At 40.1% G+C, this 22,971-nt stretch overlaps 1 protein-coding gene across 11 annotated transcripts in view; it reads left to right on the top strand.

Moving 5' to 3' along the window:
* Positions 1–22,971, top strand: part of CADPS (calcium dependent secretion activator) — a 469,363-nt gene that overhangs the window by 352,338 nt on the left and 94,054 nt on the right. For 3 of the 11 annotated variants that reach the window (XM_043442949.1, XM_043442954.1, XM_043442952.1), the window contains 3 exons: positions 173–296; positions 16,327–16,433; positions 22,252–22,408. In XM_043442949.1, coding sequence (XP_043298884.1) covers positions 173–296; positions 16,327–16,433; positions 22,252–22,408 — 388 coding nt within the window. Of the gene's footprint in view, positions 1–172; positions 297–2,646; positions 2,716–3,585; positions 3,604–16,326; positions 16,434–17,432; positions 17,442–21,045; positions 21,067–22,251; positions 22,409–22,971 lie in introns of all 11 variants that reach the window. The other 8 variants (XM_043442947.1, XM_043442946.1, XM_043442951.1 and 5 more) reach the window with 5 other exon arrangements.

Genomic DNA, 22,971 nt, shown 5'->3' with positions numbered 1-22,971 from the left:
TTGACAGCCTAACTGTGCACTGGAATTTTTTATTTTGTCTCTAACCGTGGTGCTTGATCAATATTAAGTTGCAAAGAGGCATTCACAATTAATTTTAAACTGAATTATTTAAGTGTGAATGGGTAACACATTTCATTGAACCATTTGAAGAACCTTGTTTTTCCACCTGTAGGTCTTGATGAAAGACATTGTAACCCCAGTGCCACAAGAGGAGGTAAAAGCAGTCATCCGTAAATGTCTAGAGCAAGCTGCTTTAGTCAACTATTCTCGACTGTCAGAGTATGCCAAAATCGAAGGTAAGACCCCCTTCTGCCCCCAGTTTTTAATTGAAATTTTGGTATCCCTCCCTGGGGAAGTCTTTCTCTTTCCTGACAGGCACCAGAAAATAGTGGCCCACCTCTGTGTTTAAGCTGAAAGTTGAAAGCACTTGAAATGTGATAGCTTCCTCGGCTGTGGCCACCTAAATGAGTTCAAGAACAGGGGCTCAGGAAACAGTCTTTGTAGAAAAGCATGTTGAATATAGGATGTCATAGGACAACTAAGATCCTTCCAAGAGTTGGTGTTGGCCCTAACTTTGCTCTGCGGCTAATGTTTTTCTATGAAAGAGCTCTGTAGGATGGCTACCTTCTTTAAATAGAGGAAAGCTAAACAGTTTGTTGTCCACTGTTCATTGCATTGGAAGTAAAACAAGAATTGAATAAAGCAACGTCAAGATTTTGCTTAACTCTTTCTTGCCCCTTGAACGTATCTTGTCTCTTGGTAGCTTTTCAAACTTGATGGCAGGTTAGTGTTCCACTGTCTCTGATGGCTCCTGGTTTGTTATAGATCTTGTTCAATCTTGCTACTCCAAACCTAGGATGGTTGTTATCACTCCCCTTTCAGGTTTTAGGGCTGTGGTCACTAATGACCAAGTAATCGTCCAAAGGCACTTTGAGTCCACCCTACTTGAGAAGATATGGTTCTTTGGGACCTGTTTGTTTGCAAAGGTATTAATTACTTTTCATTGTTACCCTGTTGGCTGCTATAGGGTGATTTGAAAACCACACCCAACTTGACCCGTGGTGTAAGTGTATAAATGTGGAAGTTCTGTGTGCAAAACTCACTGTGTCCGCATTCTGGAATCCGATGTTCTCTCCCTTGTGAAACACCCAATCAATCCAGCAAATACTCATTGTCTGCCTTTAGGACATGACTGGAAAAAAAAAAAAGAGAGAGAGACCTAATTAACTACTATAGCCCCATCACTTACCCTGCCAAAGTTCTTGTTTCCTTAGAGAATTAGGTTAAGATCATGTCAAATTTGCAGTGTTCTGTACATTCCGTGTCCTCCCTCTCTCAATTTTGTCTGTCTGACAATGCAAATTGTGTACCAGTGGTAATGAATTCGTTGTTATGCATCCAGGGAGAAACACTTAAGAATTGGGCACTAAAAGGATGTTTATCAACTCTTGACTTGGTAATGAGTGACAAAAATAGAGGAACAAGTAGATTGTTAAAGGGCTATATTAGCAAATAATGATTCCAGCATTTACCTTGCCAGGACATAATGATTGGTTGTATTTGTTAAAGTCAACTGGGGACCTAATAATTCTAGGCCAGGCCAGAGATGGGATGGGATCAAGAAACGTTCGGTTGCCATGTCCGCTGACTTGTACGTAGGTCTTGGTCTAGCTATGACTAGTCTTTTGGTAAGATCTGCTCTCTTCTTTCAGATAAATATATCCAAAAACAAACTTTAAGATCTGTAAGTAAAAATGCATTCGTTTCCAAAGTAGATCAGCTGGTCTGTAATTTCCTTTTGTGCCTCAATTCTTCTTGGTTGTGTTAATTATCTTTTGCACTGTGACTTTTAGGTCTGGGGATTCTTTGAAGAAATCAATCTTTTTTTTCCAACTCTCTTGTCAGAGAAGTACCTCATTCCACACTACCTGCTCTCTTCCGCTTCTCTCCTTCCTTGTCCGTGATTGGCTCAGCCACTTTTTGACTTTACCTCTGCAAAAGTGGCTGTGACACCAATTTCAAAGCATGCTGGGATTGTTAATTCAGACAACCCAACATCCTCTGGCTGCATGTATCAGGTTTTCTTTCATGAACATAGTCCACCATAGGCTGAGACATGGCAGCTTTAAAGATATTACTACCAGTCAACTTTCTTTTACAAGGTTCTGATCCTACCCCCAGAAAAGAAATCTTGACATTTGAGCTTCTCTGTGACCATTAATAGCTTAGTTCCCTGAGAATGTTGGAAAGAAGTTATAGTAATATTGCTGGAGACTATGTTTATGAAGAAATACCTCAAGAGCCTTAGATACTAAAGTCTGAAATCCTTAGTATCTTGGAGCCTTCAATCAATGAAATTCTGTTTCCCTTTATCATGATGTTTTCGGTCATTGTATTCTTGCAAATAATTCTAAAGAGACGTGTAAAATCATGGTCACAATCTCTCTCGTGACTCACGGCATGCTGAATGGTTAATCCAGTAGATCTCCAATTTTGATACTCCTTTTTTCTTTTATCCTGTGTTTATCCCAAAATATTCTGTGGCTATTTTCCTTTGAGCTAATGTAACGTTTTCCTCTAACCTATGACCTTTAACCTCTTGACCTCTGACCTAAGCCTCTTGCATGCCCAAATCCTCTTTTATAGGGAAAAAGAGAGAAATGTATGAGCATCCTGTCTTCTGCTTGGCCTCCCAAGTGATGGATTTAACCATTCGTGAGTACCTACCACCTCCTCACCATGCTGTCTTCACTCTTTCTGTTTTCATTATTTCAAGAAAATCCAGATCCAAATCAACTCACTCTCCTTGCTTCAAGTTTTTTAGCATTGGCTTGTCTGTTGATTCTGTCTGTGAAACCCAGTGTGAGAAGTCCAGTCACTTTTTATCAGCCTAACACAGGTTAGACAATTAAGCCATTTGTTTGTGATAAACTCAGATTTGTCTGTAAGTTTTTCAGTTATTCTCTGTCTGTGACCTGAATGCATTTTTACTTTGCTTGTGTGTAACCCCAATTTGTAAAGTGCTTGTCACTGGTACACAATCAAAAGATAGCAGCTAGGCGGGGAGCCGTGTGTTAGGTGTCAGGAAAAGGACAGTTGGGGCAAAACCGTGCTTTCTTTTCCATGTTTAAGATGTCAAACTGTTGTGGGTAGAAGATCGCACAAGTGGTCCCTTCTATGTAAAATGAGCTCTTATATGCCTCCTGTTTGTTCTCGCGCAAGTTGGGAAGCTTTTCCTTGTTCTTTCTGAAGATTTGAACTTGTCCTCGTCCTCTAAGCTCTGGCTAGAACATATGACTTAATTGTCACTTGGAGAGTTCATGTATGTTTCATAGCTTGATTTCACATTAAAACTTAATTTCACTAATTTTCTATTTGTGCAGCATTTTTCACGTCTGTGAAGGAGCCTTTTTTTGCTGGCCCCCACACTTCCGGGCGGTGGGAACTCAAGGGCGACTTTTTCTTTCCAATATCATGTATCACACATAAGTGGGGGGCATTTTGGTTCACTTGCTCATTAATCCTGCATATGTGTTCTTGTTTCTCTCTCTCTTCTCTCCTTGTTGTGCTTTCTCTTTCAAATAGAGAATCAAAAGGACGCAGGTGAACCCATTGTATATGCATTATAAACTCTCAGGACTGTTGAGTCATATTTAGTGTTTTGTTTCTGTTTTTGTTTCTTGATAGCTCCTTAACGTACGTACTCCCAAAGACTGATGTGGAGTTGCAGTGATACTTAAGGAGTTAATTTGTGCTGTCTCACTATATCTCTTGCCCACAAGATGTTGACCTCTGTAGAGCAGACTTTCTGTAAAGGCATAAGCTTCGAAGGGACAGAACTATGGTTTGCTGTGGAGCTTCATTTCATCTTTGGCTTCAAGGACTCCAGTGATTTCGCCTCATGTACATTTTTTCTTTTTAAAGTGACTGAAGCAAACTAATCTTCCTTTTTGTTTTTCATTTCTTTTTCCTGTTTTCTGCTCTATTGAGAAGTTTGTGTTCTTTGATGAATGTTTATCAGTCAAGGCAGAGAGGCGTCGTCTCCGTGTTGTTCTTGTATGTACCACGTGATGGGGCAGGATGCACACACAGGTGGCTAAACGGGGGCCATTGCTAGAAGTTTCATGAGAGGAAAGCCCTTAGAAGTTTTCTGGCTATGGCAGTTTTCTTCTTGTTTGGTCCCCAAACTTCTGAATCTATTTTGAGGAAAGCTGTAACAAATATATAGTATGGATCGTGGTTTTAAGGTCTAAAGACTTCTCCAAAGATAATTATCATTTGAGTAAATTTGAATGTGTTTCAGATCAATTCAGAAAGCATTTTTGAGCACATGCCAAGCACTAAGCTAGTAATAAGTATTTGGAGACTCACAAACCTATGTTCAAGGCATACACGCTTTTCTCTTCCTGGAAGGGAAGATATTCATTTATCCATTCACTCATTCATTCATTCATTCATTCATTCATTCATTTGACAGGTGCTTAGTGGGAGCCTGCCATGTGCCAGGTACACTGGTAAAACCAGGGACTATGTAAACAAGAAGAAACAGCTGATACCCTCATAGGGCATATGTGTCATTGGGTAATTAAATGTAAATTACAAATTCTGTACTCAGCAACACTAATGTGTAGAGTTGTGTGTTAGAAGGCATTGTTGGAAAGCCATAGAAGTCTTTCCAGGGATGGCAAGTTTGAACTGCATCTTAAAAGATGAAATAGAATCAGTGAAAAGGAGATGGGATGGGAAAGTGGAGAGGCATCCTAGCTAAAGAGAGTAATATGTGCAAATACATAAAACCATAGCATTAATAAAAATAGCTAAAGCTTATTCAGTGTGTATTACACGCCACCTATGACTCTTAAGTAATTTATATGTATTCACTCATTTAAGCCTCAAAATCTCTTATGAGATAGCTACTACTATTATTCCCTTATTAGAAAGGAGCAAGCTAAGATATGCAGAGGTTAAATAACATGTTCCTAGAAGCCAAAGTGCAGAGCCAGAGTCTGAGGCCAGGCAGAGGCCATACTCTGAACTTCTCTGTAACTCAGTGTGGTTGGACAACAGGCTGAAGTGACAGCAGGAGTGGGTGCCGATGACGGCAACAGAGGCAGCAGATGAGATCTCCCTGTACATTCCTAATACAGAGTTCAGATGGTCTCTCATGGTCCATGGGTTCTTCACCTGGAATCTGTACCAATTTCTATAGACAGTTTTCACAAGAAAAATTCCACGTCTCCCATCCAAAGGTGACAGAGAGCCAGTGAGGCTCTTTAAGCAAGAGGGCAGCTTGGTGATTTGCACTCCAGAAAAACCATACCGGCAGAGATAGAGAAACAAGATTGAGGAGGAGGGAGAAGGTAAAAGTGGACCCAAAAGTTAAGATCAAAGCAGAGTTGGGTTTAAAGCTTGGTACATCCGAGGCCCCTTCTGGGCAAAGTAGATCTCAGCTGTAATCAAAATCATCATCAATGCTTTCCTGATCTTTACATCTTTAATTTTTACTCTCCCCCTACCTTTTCAGTTTCCGTAGAGGGAACAAAGCGTGAATACATGGATAGGTGTGCAAAACTAACTGTGTGGAGGTGGCCAGGCACAACTGGAGTTATCCATACAAAAATTGAGGTGCAAACAGACAGCTGCTGAAGCCTGCAGTCAGACTGTGCTTTGCGAGGCTCCGGGACTCTACAGATGGCATTTTGGTGGACTTATGCTTTCTGTCTGAGAGCATTATTAGAAATTGCATGTTCAGTTTAATTACAGTATCTCAAAAAAAAAAAGAGAGAGAGAGAGATGTAAAAGGCTGTTACTCAATGAAAGAAAAGCTGTGACTCCTGCAAATGAATTCTATTATTTTAAATACATTTCCATTTAAACCGTCACGTGTTCTGAACCCAGCAAATCTCTGAGAAAGTCTACACCCCTATTGCTGGCTTGCCTCAGTTCTCTGCTAAATACTTGTATGATTTTTCCTTCAAATACAGCAAGGATTTGCAAAATAGATAGATCTATAGCCAGACAGACAGACAGCCTACCCATGGGCCCAAGCACTGTGCTAAGGACTTAATAAGAAGGATCTGATTCATTTGTTACCTTAGTCCCATTGAGAAGGTTTCATTACTGCCCTTCTTACCGATGAGGAGGCTGAGGTTTGGAAAGGATAAATGACACTCTTCAGCAGGATTTGAACCCACATCATTCTAAATTCAAACACCATGCTTTTTTTTCTTTTATTGTGGGGGAGGGGTCTCTTTCCTCCATTCAGCCTTTCCAGCCAGCATGATAGCAATTGGATAATACCCTTTCATTCAGTGGATTACACACACAATTGCTTACAACTTTTATTTCAGGAAAACCACCAAAGTCAGAGCAGTCTTCTGGGCCTAGATCATTGCCAAAATGTTTCCCCTTTGAAGTCTTCCTGAGGGCAGTGAGATCCCCTGAGATTGTCAGAGAACTGAGGATTTTTCTTTTCTTCCCAAATGACAGAAACCTTCTAGAGCAAGTCAAATTTATCCAAAGGATTTTCAGGCAGATTCTGTAGTAGTGAGGTTCCGTATCTTTCCCTGTTTCCATCAAGTCTTATAGGTCTGAGTCCAGTTGAAGAAGAAAAAAAGAGACAAGCAAGCTTGTGACACTCAACACACAGTATGGAGCCACTCACCCAAGAGACCAGTGAGGGTAACTCCCATCTCAGCAAGATCCAGGCCATCCTAAACTCCTAAAACAAGGCCAATCTAACACATCCTGTCTTACACAGTGGAGTAAATGTTCATCTTTTCATCTTTCTTATTTCAGTGATACATAAACCAGGGTTTCCAAGCCAGAATTATCCTGTAGACTAGTATCTCATCTATACTTTATGAAAAGTGAGGAGGGCAGGGAGAAACATGTTTCAAACACTCTCAAACAAGGAAGATCCTGGAGGAAAAGAGGATGTGTTAAAAATATGCCATGAATCAATAAATATGAAACTGACATCTCTTCTCCCAGAACAAAAAGACATGCTGCCGATCACGATAACAACTGTCATTTATTGAGAATTTAGTATGTGCTAAGTAGATACATGCATATCTCATTTAATTTTCACAACAATTCTGTAAGTATTTTGTTGCCATATTTCATTGAATCTAAAAGCCATCAATTATAAGATGCACCATTAATTTATGTAGTCCTAAGAATAAAATAATGCTGCCAACTAAATTGTGACACACCCATCAAATGTAAGATGCATCCAATTTCAGAAATGTTCAAATGTGCCTCTTACACTCCACGAAATAAAAAAATCACTGTTTTCTGTAGAAATGCAGAGAAATGAAACAGAGAGATGTTAAGTAACTTGCCCAAGGGCACACAGCTGGTTAGTTGTAGAGACAGAATTTGAACATGAACCTAATTCCAAGCCCACACTTTCAACTTCTGTACTATGAAAGACTTGTGGTTGTTAGTGATAAAATTAGAAGAGGTTTCTCAATCACTTAATCCCAAACCACCATTTGACAGATGGGGAGACCAAGGTATAGAGAAAAGAAGCCAGTTTCAAAATAAGATGGGCAAGTAAGCAACTCTTGTCTGGGGTCCTGCACATTCTTTAGGGCCTTCACCCACCCCCACACTGACCCCCCCGCCCACCAGGCTGCTATGTCTTTCATTCAAGAGATACTGTCCCCACTCACGATCTAGTAACTGGTTTCTAGTGTGACAGTTGAGAGATCCCAGAGTCCACATACCAGAATCCTAAATGCACAGCTCCAAGAAAACAGTCTCCCAGGACCAGCCTGAACACCCAGAATCTGTTATGTCAAAAGTTTACATCACACAGTCTTGGCTCCAATTATTTTTTAACCTGTTTAAGTCTCACTTTTGTTTTCTGTGCATGCGTGCTAAGTTGCTTTACTCATGTCCAACTCTTTGCGACCCTGTGGACCATAGCCCACCAGGCTTCTCCATCTGTGGGATTCTCCAGTCAAGAATACTGGAGTGGGTTGGTATTTCCTCCACCAGTTATCTTCCCAACCCAGGAATCAAACCTGCCTCTCTCTTATGCCTCCTGCATTGGCAGGCAGATTCTTTACCACTAGCACCACCTGGGAAGCCCCTTTGTTTTCTGTAAAAGGGGCTAATAATGTTTCCTCCTCTTAAAGCATTGTTGCAAAGATTAAAACATATATTTCCAACATAGCTCTTAACACAGTGCCTGGTACATAATAAGCCCTCATTACTATCTATCCATAGAGACAAAGTTTTATATATGTTATTATAAACATAAAATTATGTCATTATTGGTATATTATTATTTAAAAGGAAACCCCCAAATCCAAATGTACAATATAGACATATTATTTGATTTCAGAAATGGAACAGAAAGCAGTGCTTCTCAAAATTTAATCTTTATACAAATCTCTGGGGATCTCGTTAAAACGTACATTCTGATTTGGTAAGTCTAGAGAGGGGCATGGAAATCTGCATTTCTAACACACTGATGATGAAGCTGCTGCAGCAGGGGCTGCAGTTTGAATGTCAATGGACTATAAGAAGCAGCCGATTTATCTCTTTATCATAAATTTCAAAAGAAAATGTTACAAGTTCCACATATGTTAAATACCCATTGAGTTCCAGGAACTGGGTCAGGAACCAGGGAAGGGAGCCATGAGAAAAAGCAGCCCAGATCCCTTGCCCTCAGGCAGCTCCCAATAAACTTCTCAGGGAGAGGACAGGCAGTAAAACAAGTGATTTCATCTGGAGACTGTGTTGTAGAAGGAGATGCAGGATGCTGCAGGCATGCCGTACACAGGGATTTCACCTGGGCTGGGGTCCTTGATGCATGGCAGAGGAGGATGTGCTGGACGCCCAGGGCTGATTCCCTGAGAACTGCCTGGGATGTTCCTCGGCCTTGTTGAAGGCCTACTCGTCATTCAACCAGATGTCCCAGAGTCTGTCCTAGAGCACCCACAACCATATAAGTGAAAGTTTATTTGGGGACTGGGTGAATATTTAATAGTACTATTAAATAAGTAGTCTTACTAGAGCAAGTGTTCAAAAACAACCACCACCACCATAAGTAGCTTAAGCAAGAAAAGGTCATTTTTGGCCTGTGTAGGTAGGAAATGCATGGAGGGATCGGACTCAGAAATAAAGGCTTTTACTGTGTCTTGATCTCTCCAGCTGCTGTCAGTCTTCTTTAATGTGACTGTCATGACAGCAGGGGTTGGGGGCAAAATTGCCACAGATAGCACCAGGTTTTTATCCCAGATGCTGAGGCACAATGAAGAAAGAGGTTTCCTCTCTATGAAACTGTATACAGTTCCAGAGAACACTCTTATTGGCCAGGCTTGGGTCACGTGTCAGTCCCTGAGCCAGTCATAATACCCATGATGACGTGGGGTGTTATGGTTGCCCTGGCTTGGCTCACATGGCTGCTCCTATTTAGGACTCATTGCTTAACATTCCCACTAAAGCCGCATAGAGTGGAAGAGAGGCAGTTCTAAGCAAGGCAACTGCACATACAAGAATAGCAGATATCCATTACTGTGTCTCGCCAGAATTAAGTTTACTTTTCTTAGGTACAACAGCTCAGTCTCGAGGACAAGGCTGACCTTGGATATAAAGATACCAAATTGGAGGAAAAAAAAATATATATATATATATGTATGTATGTGTATGTGTGTGTGTCTATATATATATATATCTTTGTGTGTGTGTGTGTGTATATCTTAATAGCATTATTTCTTTCTTGTGGATATAATATATTTTAACTTGAATACAAAGATTTCTCATTATCTTAAATCATTTTTCATTGCATTAAAACACCTGAAGTTTTTCTCTGGTTTGCAAGTAGAAGTTACAATGTTTGCTATTCAGCAATTCAGCTACATGCATTTGCTCCATAACCAGGAGCTTTGGCTAAGAGATGAAAGTTGCCCATATAGTTTTTATGCATATTGCAACCACAGAATATTTGGTTTTCCATGAAAGCACACCATTGGGCTGGATCCACTGAGAATTTACTGCTCTGGACCAGCTACTGTACTAGTCCCTAGAAATACAGAATTCAGTGGGTACAGGGAAAGACAAACATGCATATCATTGGCTGTTAGTCAAGGACCATAAGAGCTCAAGTAGAGGTATCATCAGAAGAGTTGAGTCTTTGTTATGAAGGTATAACTCTTGGGGCTGGGGGGAGGCGTGGTAGGGAGTCTCTTAAAGGCTTTGAGCAAGAGTATGATAGGTTCAGATGTGTGCTGTATGAGGATCACTGTGGATGCTGCGTGAGCAATGAACTACAGGGGAGGGAAGGAACTAAAGGCTGGTTTGGAGTCTTTAGCAACCGTTGAGGTGGAGATGATGAGACGTGAGTTGAACATCTACTTTGTCAGCAAGAGTATAGCCACATGGTCTCGTACAGTGGGAGGTAAAATCAAGAGACACAGTAGAGGTAGATTGGACAGGCCACGCCACCCATGTCGTTATGGGGAGAAGTCAAAGATGGCTTCAATAAAAAGGGTAAACAATTAGTGACTCATCTACTGGTCTTTAGTAACATATACTTTATATTGCCCTAAAAATGGAATCTTCTGAAAGGGAGTGATGAGGATACAGGGGATCAAGTATACATGATGGCCTGCCCCACTGAAGAAGTTACATTGAATTATGACCCTGTTCTGAAATGTGTGGTCCGTGGAGCCATTGTTTTAGGTAGGCAGCGTATTCTGGGAAGCATGTTGTGGCTATCTGTTTGGCTTTCTCTTCCCACTCTAGCTTTTATCCATCCCTACCTCCAAATCCTAGTGAATTGCTCCAGGATAGTTATTGTCAGTAATAACGTAATACAAACACTGGCATCTTTAGCAAAACATATATAGGTTGGAACTTGGTTTTAAGTGTGCTCTCCATCAACCATATCCATTTCTCATACAATGTTTCTGGAAGTGGCAATTAACTGGCTTGCTGGAGTCAGAGCTGGTCAGGTTATTTAAGGGCTATTGGAGAATCTCTCGCTCCTGGATGCCTCTCTTCCTTTGCTTAGCTGAGCCTGCAGAGGAATTCTCTTTTTTATTTTTCTGCAGTCACATTTAACTCCCTCTCTGGAAGCCAAGCAGATTTAATTGTGTAAACATGAGCAATGGTAATTGGGTAAATGAAGTTGGAAACCAAGGTATGATGTTTTTGTTTTGCTCTGTGAAGGGGAAAAAAATAGGGAGCTTGTTTTTCTATGGTGGCAAACCTCACTGTCAGAATTCTGGACAGACAGTTGGCAGGAGGGAATCCCTTTACGAATTTTCATTGAGACCCATTGAGCTGAAATATGTATCTGCTGCCTTGCCGGTTACGGATCCGCCCTGGGGCATTTCATTGTTTTATAAAGTGACTTACGAAGTGGTTTACATAGTTTCTGTTATCTGGGAAAGAATAAATGAGGAGTTTCCCTAAGAATTACACACTCGGGTAATACACATTCATTCAGAGAACCAGAAGAGGTGTTACCAGAAATGCTCCCAACTTTGCACCCCGCTGTAGGTGGAAAAGCAGATTTTAACAAGACATAAAATATAGAATTCTTTTTTATAAAGAAGAGGTTAGTAAGTACCTTCCTTTATATAGCTGTCATTTAAAACTGATTTTTTTAAAAAGTCCATTTACATACACTCTTTCCCAAACAAAAAATTTAAGTAAGAGGAGACTGGGGAGTAGAATATTTTTTTAGTCCTTCATTTCAAACATTGAGGTGATCCCACAAGAAAAGGATGATATCAACTTTTGCTTTTAAGAGATGGTTTGCCAGGATATTTATCCCTATTTCTTGTATTTTTTATTATTGCTGCTAGAATTCCATTTCCTATAAGCCTGCAGTAAACTTCGTTTTCCCAATTGAGAAATTCAGGCAAACCAAGAAGCAGGCTTGGCAATGTAGAATGTCCCCCTCACCATACAGCTTGCTTTATAAATGAAAGCCATGAGAAAGGACCAGGTCCGAGGTTAATGAGACACTCACTACAGACAGAGAAGGCAGAAGCTGATAGCGCTCTGCGCTTGTGTTGAAGGAGAGGCTATTGTTATAGGATGTTTGCTGTGCTGATACTGTAAAACCACATGACAGATGGGTCAAGTGCTGATTACCGTATTCTAACATTTGGAATAGCAAGTAACATATTTGATAAGCTGGCAAGTTTTTATATATGATTCAACCCACAATATAAAAGCCATGAGAATTCCAAATTGAAAATAATTAAATGAGCTGGAAACAATCAGATACCACACATTTTTTTTTTTCCCGCAAAATGACAGATTTTGACATGTTGAAATTCCACAAAGGGAGCAAGAATATTCCCCAGCTCAATTGAACTAATAATGGCCCTTCATCTGCTTTTGCAAAGCAATTAATTCCTGCTTTCTTACCACGTGGGAGATAACAGTGAAGATTTGTAGGCACCTGAAGCTTTACAGAGATCCAGCCCATGCATTGTTTTCTTTGCTGTTCTTGGCAACCCCTCAAGGTATACAAAAAGAAGACGTTAATATTCTCAGTTTATAGAGGAGGAAGCTGAGGCCTGGAGAGGCTTACGTAGAGGGGAGAAGGTTCCATAGGAAGTTAAGTACCCTCTTGAGGATGAGAAGTCATATCCCCCAACTATGTTGACATCACGTGCTATTTCTGGACATCTGGAAGGAGGAAGCAGCTGTTAACATTTAGGTGTGCTTCACTGTACAAGAAGTCTATCTTCTTGCGGTCAGTGGTACCGCCACCATCACCCATGTGTTCCCACCGGATGAAGGCATCCTGCCTCTGAGTGTCTCAGTACGGTGGTAAGAGCCTCGTGCCTCGTCAGGCAATGTCAGACCTCTGTAACGCTGCAGTCACACCAGGAAAGCAGCAGCTCTCAATTCGTGTGTGATCATTTTTGCTTGTTTGGTTGTTCTTTTCAGAGTTTGTCATCTTACTTGTCACCTTTGTGATAGTCACTTTGTCTCTTTACCTTTTTTTTTTTTTTTTTTAACCGTCTCTCCTCACCTACCCAAGCAGCTCCCCCGCCACCTCCTGGGCCTCCTCCACCCACCCAAACGCAGACCAGCATGTTATATCAGAGGCTCAAAGGCATGCCTAGGCCAAAACCAAGTACTGTAAACTTTTACGTTTCCTTTATGCGACAGCTTTCTAGTTTAGTTTGCTTTTCTGTTCATTTCTCTGGAAATTTTGTTTAGCATACTAACCTGAGGCTCAGACTCTCAAGTTTGACACCGTAGGTTTTGAGAGACTTGAAAAGAGAGCATTATTTCCAAATGTCCACATTTTTTTTGTCTAGCTCTGTCTGACATATGCAACATTTTCAAATCTCAGTGTCAGCACAAAATAACATTGTTGCATAACATTTTGCATGATGATTTTTTTTTCTATGTTATGAGCTTCAATTCTGTTGTATGAAATGTTTACTAAGTATATTATATTTTTAGTTCCCCTGTGTCAGTGCTCCAGCTAGTACAAGATTGGGTGATAGGAATATTACAGTATGTTTCCAGATATTGCAGACAGCAGACATGACCCCCCCCCAAAAAAAAATCATATCTAAGCACAAATTTCTCCTTGATCTCTGTTGGGGGGATGGAAGAGGGGCTACAGGATTTTGCACAATATTTTCTTTAAAGACAACATCTTAAACAAGTTGATTTTAGTACCATTTTTACTAACTAGTGAGTCAACAGTGCAAGTAAGAGGAAAATAAAGTCGTGTCTCAATATAGTAGCTTGATCTATAGATAATGCAATTGCAGCTAATTAATAATAAATGAAAGTCTGGCTACATGGGTTCATTGAAAGATCAAATATTCTAGATTCAAGCATACTTAACCTACTTACATGAAATGGTTGCTGGTTAAAGCAAAATTGCAAAAGATTTTATTAAACATACTGTCTGTATATATACATCAGGCATACACATATTTGCGTACAAGTGTACACACTCACAGGAAGATTGTGTGCACATGTACACTTTATGTGTATCTATTGATATATATGGTAGTCAATATCAGAGCACTGCATATTAAAACAAATCTTCAGGTGATCCTAGCTTATGCATCTTGGATTTCTCCCAACACAAAAATCATTTACATCTTTGAAATAAAAGTACATAAAAATATTGATGGGAATGATTTCCACTACTGCATCGTGTCTCATGGACATCTAGAATTTCCCTAGATTCGATATGTGTTCTGCCCAAAAGGATACTATTCTCTGTTTTGTAAGTAAGAGATTTCAAAGATGTGCCCCAAGTGGGATTTCCTGCAGATTTGTATTAACATGCAGGCTTGTCTGGTTACTAGAAAATGTATGTAAGTGTGTGATGTGTGTATGTGGGTGTATGTGTCGAATAGGTAATAAGCATAGGATGAGGAATTTGCAAATTGATGTGTAAATGTGAATATCAACTAACAAAAAAGTAGCCTGTGCATATTTACTATCAAAATGCAAATACCTCACTCTACACATATTACCTCAACATATATACACAGTATGTTTGTTAGAAATGCCTGAAAGTCTACTAATGAAATTATGATAGTCCATTTGTGAAATTACAAACAGACCAGGCACCGCAGAAGCACAGGTATCAAACCCATCACTCAGTCTTTCTCCAGGTATTATTTCTGTGGACCAGGCAGTGAGATGTTAGCCCCTGAGCTGTGCACATCTCCTTATCTGGGTGGAGATTCTCTGTCTAATCTGCAGATTATTTCCCCACAGCTCCCACCTTCAAGCCCCGACCTTCTATGCAGCCACACTTCCACCTGAACCTGGCAGAGACAACGGAGCATTCTGTTGGCCTGATTCCAAAAGCTCATTTTCACACCAGTCATCAGGCCTTGTTAGAGTGAAACTTGCACCACCTCAATTATCTGACCAACCCCCTCCATCATTCATAGTTCCCATTGGCTGGACCACTCCTTTTGCATAGTGTTTCACAGAATTTTTCTATCTTGTTGTTAAATCCTACATTATTAATCATCTTCCATGTTCATCACCTATATAACAAACGCACAAAAAATTAGGAAAATATTATGAGAAGCTACTTGTTTCTCTTCTTTTTAAATTAGCCACCTCCTACCATTTTGTTTACCACTCCCCTGACAAACACACACAACCAAACCACCAACAGCACACCAGCCCTTCCTGTGAAGCATTGAGTTACCTTCTCTGGCAAGTAAAACCCTGAAGTCAAAACGTATCTGCTTCAGATGAGGAGATTGAAATAACTTTCAGCAGTCCTTTCGTGCACACGTATACCCTCCTTGTGGAATTGTGCTAAAGGATCCTAATTGCTGTTATACACCATGGGCTATAGATGACTCAGGCTTCAAGATTGGAAGGGGTCTGAGCACAAACTACGAGTTCACCTATGAGTTTAGACTGGTTGAATTCAGGCCATTTCATTGGCTTAGGAAATCTTTGTTTCAAATATTACTCTTTGCCCCCACCCCAACAGGAAAAAAAAAAAAAAACAGTTCTTTGTAACATAATAACATTGCCAAACCTTCATGAATTTAGCTCTATAAAGGATAAAATGAAAACCAGAGTTTGGAAACCAGGGTTCAGCTTGTTCTTAAGTGCAATAAAAGCCCTTTCAACACAGTAGAACCTAAAGCGCATTGTTGCCATCTCACTGATAAAATTTCACTTGTACAAACCAGTGGAACAAACCACTTCATCCAATACTCTACACCCTATGTTCTTTTAAAAATTCTATCCTGCTTTCTATCTAATGGCCTAGGAATGTCCATTGATTCTCAGTCTCCTCCCTGGACAACTTAAAACAGCCAGACCTTTAAGTCTGCTTTTTTAAAATGAACATTCCAATACCTGTTAAACATGCAGACCTTGAATGAAAAACAATGCTGTTGTATTGTTTAGGGACAAAGCCAGGAAACAGATGGAGCAGCAATCAAGACTAAGCTTCTGTTCCATCTTCCCAACTCAGGTAGCACAAACACTGCCTAGAGAGGGATATACGATAGTCCATTTATGCTGTCTTTAAAGAACATGTGTACAAAATGTCGCTAAATTTGTAACGGGCTGTCATAGTCTTCATACAGCTTTAATAAGCAAATTGGAAGCTGGAGCACTGCTTTTTCTTAGTATGTATTATAATAATGATGGTGATAATAATAATAAAATGGCTTTCTGGTTTGCTCACTACTAATTATATGGCACTTAACATTTGCATGAAACCTTAAAAAAAAAAAAGGGATAATCTTTGGAATTTCTTATCCACTAGTTCTAATGGCCACAAAGTTAGCCCACTACTTTCACTGAATTTTAACACAAATTCTTGTACTACAGAAAATGTAGGCCGGTTAATCACTCCTGCCAAAAAGCTGGAAGATACAATACGTCTTGCTGAACTAGTCATTGAAGTTCTTCAGCAGAACGAAGAGCACCACGCAGAGGTAAGCGGGTGCCAGGGGGGCAGGGTCTCTGTTCCTCAGAAGATCTGCACAACTGATTTACTGGCAACTTTGTGACTACGATGTCTTAACTCCCATTTTCTTTTAACTGACCTTGTGAAGCAAATGAAAGTGGCCGTTTTGCAAGGAGGATCCTTTACAGGGTTGTTTAAAACAGCCAAAAAGTGGGTTGTGTGATGTACGTTTCAGCTTGAGTTTTCAGATATTTCTAGCAACAAGCCAAAGAGGTGAGTACATCTTTGAGATAATTATTCAAGCAGCATATGGTTATTGTCAGGAACATATGAAATACTTTTTGGTCTTTTGTGGCTGTTTCTGTTGCTACCACTGTTGTTTCGATTTATTTTATTTGGTGTGTGGATTGAGAGCCGTCTTTTTGAATTTATCTCTGTAACTTAGTCTACTCGCCCTAGAGTCTTCATTTGTTAATCTCAGATGACCTGGGTTGCTAAACTCAGTGATAGAAACAAATTATTCTGTGTTGTTCAACTTGTTGATTCTCCAACCTACATCTAAATAAATACAGCTTCCTTTTTTTTTTTTTAACTAGCCACTGTCAAAATTATTATTTTGATCATTATACACTGAGGGATTTAGAGGCTAATTCAATCCAAAACCTGTAAGGACTTAAACAACCCACCCCTTCCAAGAAAAGATTCCAAGATTTCCTTATGATCAAACTGTTACACCACTTGTTTCAAAACTGAGATTTAAAAGCATTTCTCTTAAAATCGCCTATTTAAAAAACCTCACTCATGCTCACTCTTCCCCTCCAACCAGATCTACAAGGGGGAAAAGAGGGCATCAAAAAAAGTAATGTCAAAGGCACCTAAAATGCTAATTCCCATGAGTAAATGAAAATCAACAGTATAGTTAAATAATACACCATAAAGACAATCATCCCAACTAATGCCTGATTGCATATTTAAATTTCCTCCCTGTTTTTCTACTGTTCCACTCAATCTTGGCTGATCGTGGCAGGGAAAAGAGGTATGTGACCCAAATGAATGAGTCAGCCACCTGCTGTCATAGTCTGTGCATGCCCTTCCAGTACCATGTCTTCTAATGGGACTTTTCCCAGTGCCCCTGCTTCCTAACACCGACCCAAGGAATGTAACAGCAATTTCCAGTGGACTGCTTGTGAAATGGGTGGCCTTCCACAGCAGGGTCAATGTGGGTGATTCTCTTGTGCGTGCATGAAGCAATTGATATACTTAACAATGACTGCGGTTACATCCCAACACACGCCTCCGAGCTGCCTTGACTCTGTCCCCTTAGCGTGTTGTAGCTCCTCTGTCCGTCTGTACTTACCTTCATCCCAGCAGATGAGTACCGAGCCTAGTTACCAGTAGCTAGCCAGAGTGATACTAATCTTCCTCTACAACTGTCTGTATGTGAACCATATATACAGTATTTATATATAGAGAGAGTGCCAACGAATCATGATGTCCCCCAAACCCTCACTGAGAATGGGGTGAAGACCCCTTGAGGTAGGTACAACTAACTCCTGCAACACCGAGCAAACGCACAGCCAGGAGTGAGAAGAGGGGCCAAGTCAACACCCTCCAAATGTAGGCACTTTCAGACAGAAAATTAAGTTGGGCTAGAGTTTTTTATTCTACTCTATCCTATGTGATGTTCTTTTCAGATGGGGGCATCTGGGGTTCATTGTGATGGTAAGTATGTTCTTTCTGGGTGTCCACAGAATCATCTCCAGAGGCATGGAGGGATCTGGCCAGTCCTTTCCTGATTTGGGTGTTGAGGCTTTTCCCAATATTTCAGACCAGATTTTTGAAGACATGGATACAAAGCAGATGGTTTTCTTTCAGTGAATGATTGAAGAAGGAAATGGACACATATGCTTGATTTAATCAAGTTATTTTCTGAGGCTACTGCAGTCTGAGAGAGGAGAACATTTTCCCAAATGACTCACAAGTGGTACCAAAGAGAAGTTGATAGTCCAAAGAAGCCTCTTTTCCCCAGTTTTCCAAAAAGCCCTTCTTCACTCAGTACTAATCACCATCTTAAACCACCCTCATAACCATCATTACAAAAATATTTGAATTTTACGTGTTCAAAAGCCATTCATAAATAGGGCAGAAATAAATTCAGTTCTGTTCTCATTTACTGACTTTGGAAGCGAGGAATGAAAACTTTGGTATACTTTGGAATTCAGAGGCCCAGTTTGCTTTTTGATAAATGTAGAGGTTTATTTCTGAAATCAGTCCTTTCACCCAGTCACAAAACCGCGTTACTCAGTTGATCAAAAACTAACCATCTATGAGCACAGAGGCATTTCCCTCAGCCCTGGTGATTTTTTTTAAACTGTCCAGCTGATTGCAGGGTAACACCTGGTCAAGGGACCCTTAGCTGCAACTAAAGAAGTAAAATTTGCCCTGGCACACTGAGGATGAGAGGATGAGGTTTTGCTGCCAAGAGGATAAAGGACGAAATTTTTTTCCTCCTGACCAGTACTCACTGCCATCTTCTCTAGATGCCCAGTGAACTCTAGAAAATCAGTAAATCCTAAACATGAATCTTAGCTGGACCTTAGCCGTCATGCCGTTTGGTGGCACCACACTAATAAAAGTGACAAATGGTATCCCCTCCCCCACAGAAGTCAATAATCCTTAAAACTACTTTGAATTCCAATATAAAGTAATTAAATATTTCAGGAGAAAACACAATCCCCACCAGCTAAGAATATTGTTGTATGCACACACACATGCAGTATATGGTAGCAGTTGTCACCCAAATCTCTAAATTACAACATAATTCTGCTCTCAGAGCCTAAGTTATGTGCATATACACACCTGCACACACACAGGAATTATACCTTCATGTACTGTTGACTTCACTTTCCCAATCTCTCTCTCTATGTATACGTATGTATATGTATATATGTATTGTGCTACACATAGGGGTACATATATACATGTAGTTTGTGTAGAAAATATAGAGTGTGTTCAGTGTGGTTGACCATACTCCTGAAGTGTACATCTTTGCCTTTAAATAATGAAAAACGCTGGGTAAGTATCTAGAAACCAAAGTACAACTCCTTCTTGTCTTTGGAAAAGATTTCTGAAGATTTTTGACACCCATAGACACGTACAAAAATACCATTCACCTGTATGAGCAAGTATAAAGTAAATATAGATGTCATTGTTATTTTATTTTAAACCTTTGCCTTGCCCAGTCCAGGTACACAGACTCTGTTCATTTGATTAAAATTAAGAAATGGCTTTTTTGGTGATTAAATCTTTTTCTTCTTCTCAGTGAGTCAGTTTGATTATGAGGTTCTGAAAGAATTACTGTGGGTATAGAAAAATAAAGTTGGACTTCACTTCTCCAACAACCCCCCTATTTAATCTCTCTTCCTTTGCTAGAATACCAGGTTTCTCTGCCAGATATTAATGGTAATAATTCATATTGTAGTAGTCATTGTTCTTCATAGGGCTGCCAATCTATATGATTATTAATATAACAACTGTAGATAATTTCTCAACAATTTATCAGATTCTAACAAGGGACTAAATTTTCTGTAGAGAGTAAAAATGGGTGCTTCTTAAGGCCTCTGGTTTGCAACTTTTCAATAAAGCTGGTAAAAACCAGATAAGAGGTTGGTCTGAGAAAATTTTTATTTTAGGCATTTAGGATTAGTTTTTGTTTTGTTTCATTTTGTGTTTTGTTTTGTTTTCTTGTCACCCTAGAGCCAAATTGTGTCTGGGAAGGCATTTCAGTCTCCCCAGTTACTATTCTTTTGAACTCACTCTGAAGATGTGAAGGGAAACAAATGACTAAAGCATAAGTAGCAGCCAGGGTTAGATGCGCCTTTGTGATTACTGCAGATATCCTCCATCAGAACTGACGAGAATCAGCCCTCCACACAGGGTTGGGTGGCAGCAGTGGGACTCTAGCAAGTTTGAGTGTTTAGACGGTCTCTGCCTAGAAGGCAGATGGCTAGGAGAGCTCTGGGGGAGGAGTGGAGGGTTTCTGCCTCAGCTGGATTTAGCCAGGTAGTCAGTGAAACAAGCCCCAAACCCCAGGGCTGTCATCCGCAGGTGGTAAAACTGCAGTAAAATCTCATCGATTCAGAACCAATTCCTCCTAATTTGTGACAATTCAACTACAGATGTGGCTCTTTTAATTTCTCTTCAGTAAAATGTTTGACATTATCTCAACTTTCTCTAGAAATTCTAAAGGCTCTTCTTCCAAGTTTTATCCCAGGATCTATGAAATTAAAGCTCCCATCTCTTTTACTTCAATTTATAAGTCAGTTTATCTACAATTATTTGAAATTTAAAAATTACTTTTAAGTTTACCATACACTTAGTGATAGCTAATCAATGAATACTTTGTACTTGGGCTCCCAGGTATAGACTGCTTTGAAAAGCGGCTAAATGAACGTTCTTTTTTAGAAAGCCCAGTAATTGAGGTTTTTTGCTGACAGACTAGCATCTCTTCTCTTCCCTTACTCTGAATCACTGAGGTTTTACTGTAAGTTAAAATGGAAACAGCAGGTGTCTATTTCCAGCCAAGCTGCCCTTGCAGAATGGTCCATGACTTGATTTTTTCCATTTAATTTGCAAACCAGCCACATGTTGATAAAGGAGAAGTAAGTAAAATGAAATCTCATGAAAGAAGAGAGGTGGACCCCTATTCTGCCTCCTGGTGGCTGTTAGAATATCCCCAGATAACTAAGAGGTCACAGAAGAGCTTGGCCATTGAACAACCTCTTTTATTTATGGAATTATTTCCATAATCATCTTTCATGTTTTGAAATGCCTTCCCATCTTTTTTTCGATGAATGCTCTGGAAAGTGTTTCCCGTGTAAATACTTTATGGCACGGGGTGGGGAGGTAGGGGAATAAAAAGGGCTGGCAAATTGTTTTTGTTTTTCTGCTCTCTTTGAAATCAGCAAAAGGGGATAAAAAGGGGGCCTGTTGACACTGCCACTCATTCTGCATGCTCCCTGCCAGAAATGATTAGTCAACATGCATGCATGCCTTTGAATTGCATTCACATCTGGCCCATCTGATGTGAATGTCACCTCTGAGACCCTGCACAATGATTTCCAAGGACCCATGTGCATGAAAATGAGTTACTTCACTGATATTTTTGGTTTTCAATGTACATATGTGTCCAGCCCTCAGAAAAGTAAGTCCTAATCTTACTGAGTGTCTCGTAGCTTAAAGCCTGATCTTTCCTATAGACAGGATGCAAAACCAGAGGCTCCCTGCTTAAAGAGATTTCAGCTCAAAAGTTTTGCGACAATACAACAATAGTTTCCTTTGCCTTGGTATGAAATAGGAGTAACATTTCCAACGTGTAGGGAAAACGTGAGTTGCTGAGCTTGTACGAAACCACAGACAATTAGGCCCCAGATGCATAGAGATAATAAACAATAATTATCAATTTTCAAGTTAGACCAGCAGAAAACCCATAAACACAGTGAAGAAACTCCCAAATTCTAATACTTTAGAGCAAGAACTAGTCAACAAGAGCGATAAAGAGCATGACTCAAAAGGTACTGAGTTATTGTAAATTGAACAGAAGTTCTGTGCTTGTCATTTCTACAGCTGCAGATTTCTAAAGCAGGCCTGGAATCATGAAAACTATTGCCCTGGGCCACGTAGAGGCCCAGCTATATCCCAAAGTGCTGTTCTCTTTACAATAAAATTACCAAACCCTGCTGGATGCACAATCAGTCTTTAACATCCAGGGCTTGACTTCACATCTTAGGTCAGAGACAAAAAGCTCATCACCTCTTTATCTGTTGTTTTTCTGCCACATCTCAAAGGCCTTCGCGTGGTGGTCAGACTTGATGGTGGAACATGCCGAGACGTTCCTGTCACTCTTTGCAGTGGACATGGATGCGGCGTTGGAAGTGCAGCCCCCAGACACGTGGGACAGCTTCCCACTGTTTCAGCTGCTGAATGATTTTCTCCGGACTGATTGTATGTATCATCTTTGACTCTTTGACTTTCTTAAGTAGTGTGCAGATAACTGATGACCCAAATGTATTTATCCCAGGCAGGCTACACGTTGGACACAGTTCTTCCGAGTTTTATGGTTACTTTAAAGAAAAAAAAAATAGGTTACAGCTGATAAAATTCCCTTTCTTCCAACAAGCATCATGTTGCAGGAAGCCCTCTCTTCACTAGGCAGAAAAACCCAAGCTCAGTGAGAAAGGGGTGCCCATGCCCGTGTGTTTTATTTGCTCTTGAACAAGCTAATTAACTTCAGCTCTACACATTTTGAATTTTTAATCAAAAGATGCTTCCTAGATGAAAAACAATTTCAGTCTAAGTAGCACCTAAGTGTTTCAGAGTGTCTTAGAGCACCACATAGCCATGAAATAGACCGTCCTCCTCAGAGAGAATGATGAAGGAAAGAAGGGATACAGAATTCTTTCTTCCTGGTAGCATAAGGAGGAAAAGGGAGCAGGTATAAAGAAAACCTAATGGAAAAACAATGTACCACTTTTTGCTTTTGTTGTTCTTTAAGGGGGCATTCTTTT

The sequence above is a fragment of the Cervus canadensis genome, chromosome 22 (genome assembly GCF_019320065.1).
Source record: "Cervus canadensis isolate Bull #8, Minnesota chromosome 22, ASM1932006v1, whole genome shotgun sequence".
NCBI lineage: Eukaryota > Metazoa > Chordata > Mammalia > Artiodactyla > Cervidae > Cervus > Cervus canadensis.
Note: the sequence above shows the minus strand (reverse complement) of the source record. Positions and strands in the feature narration are given on the sequence as shown.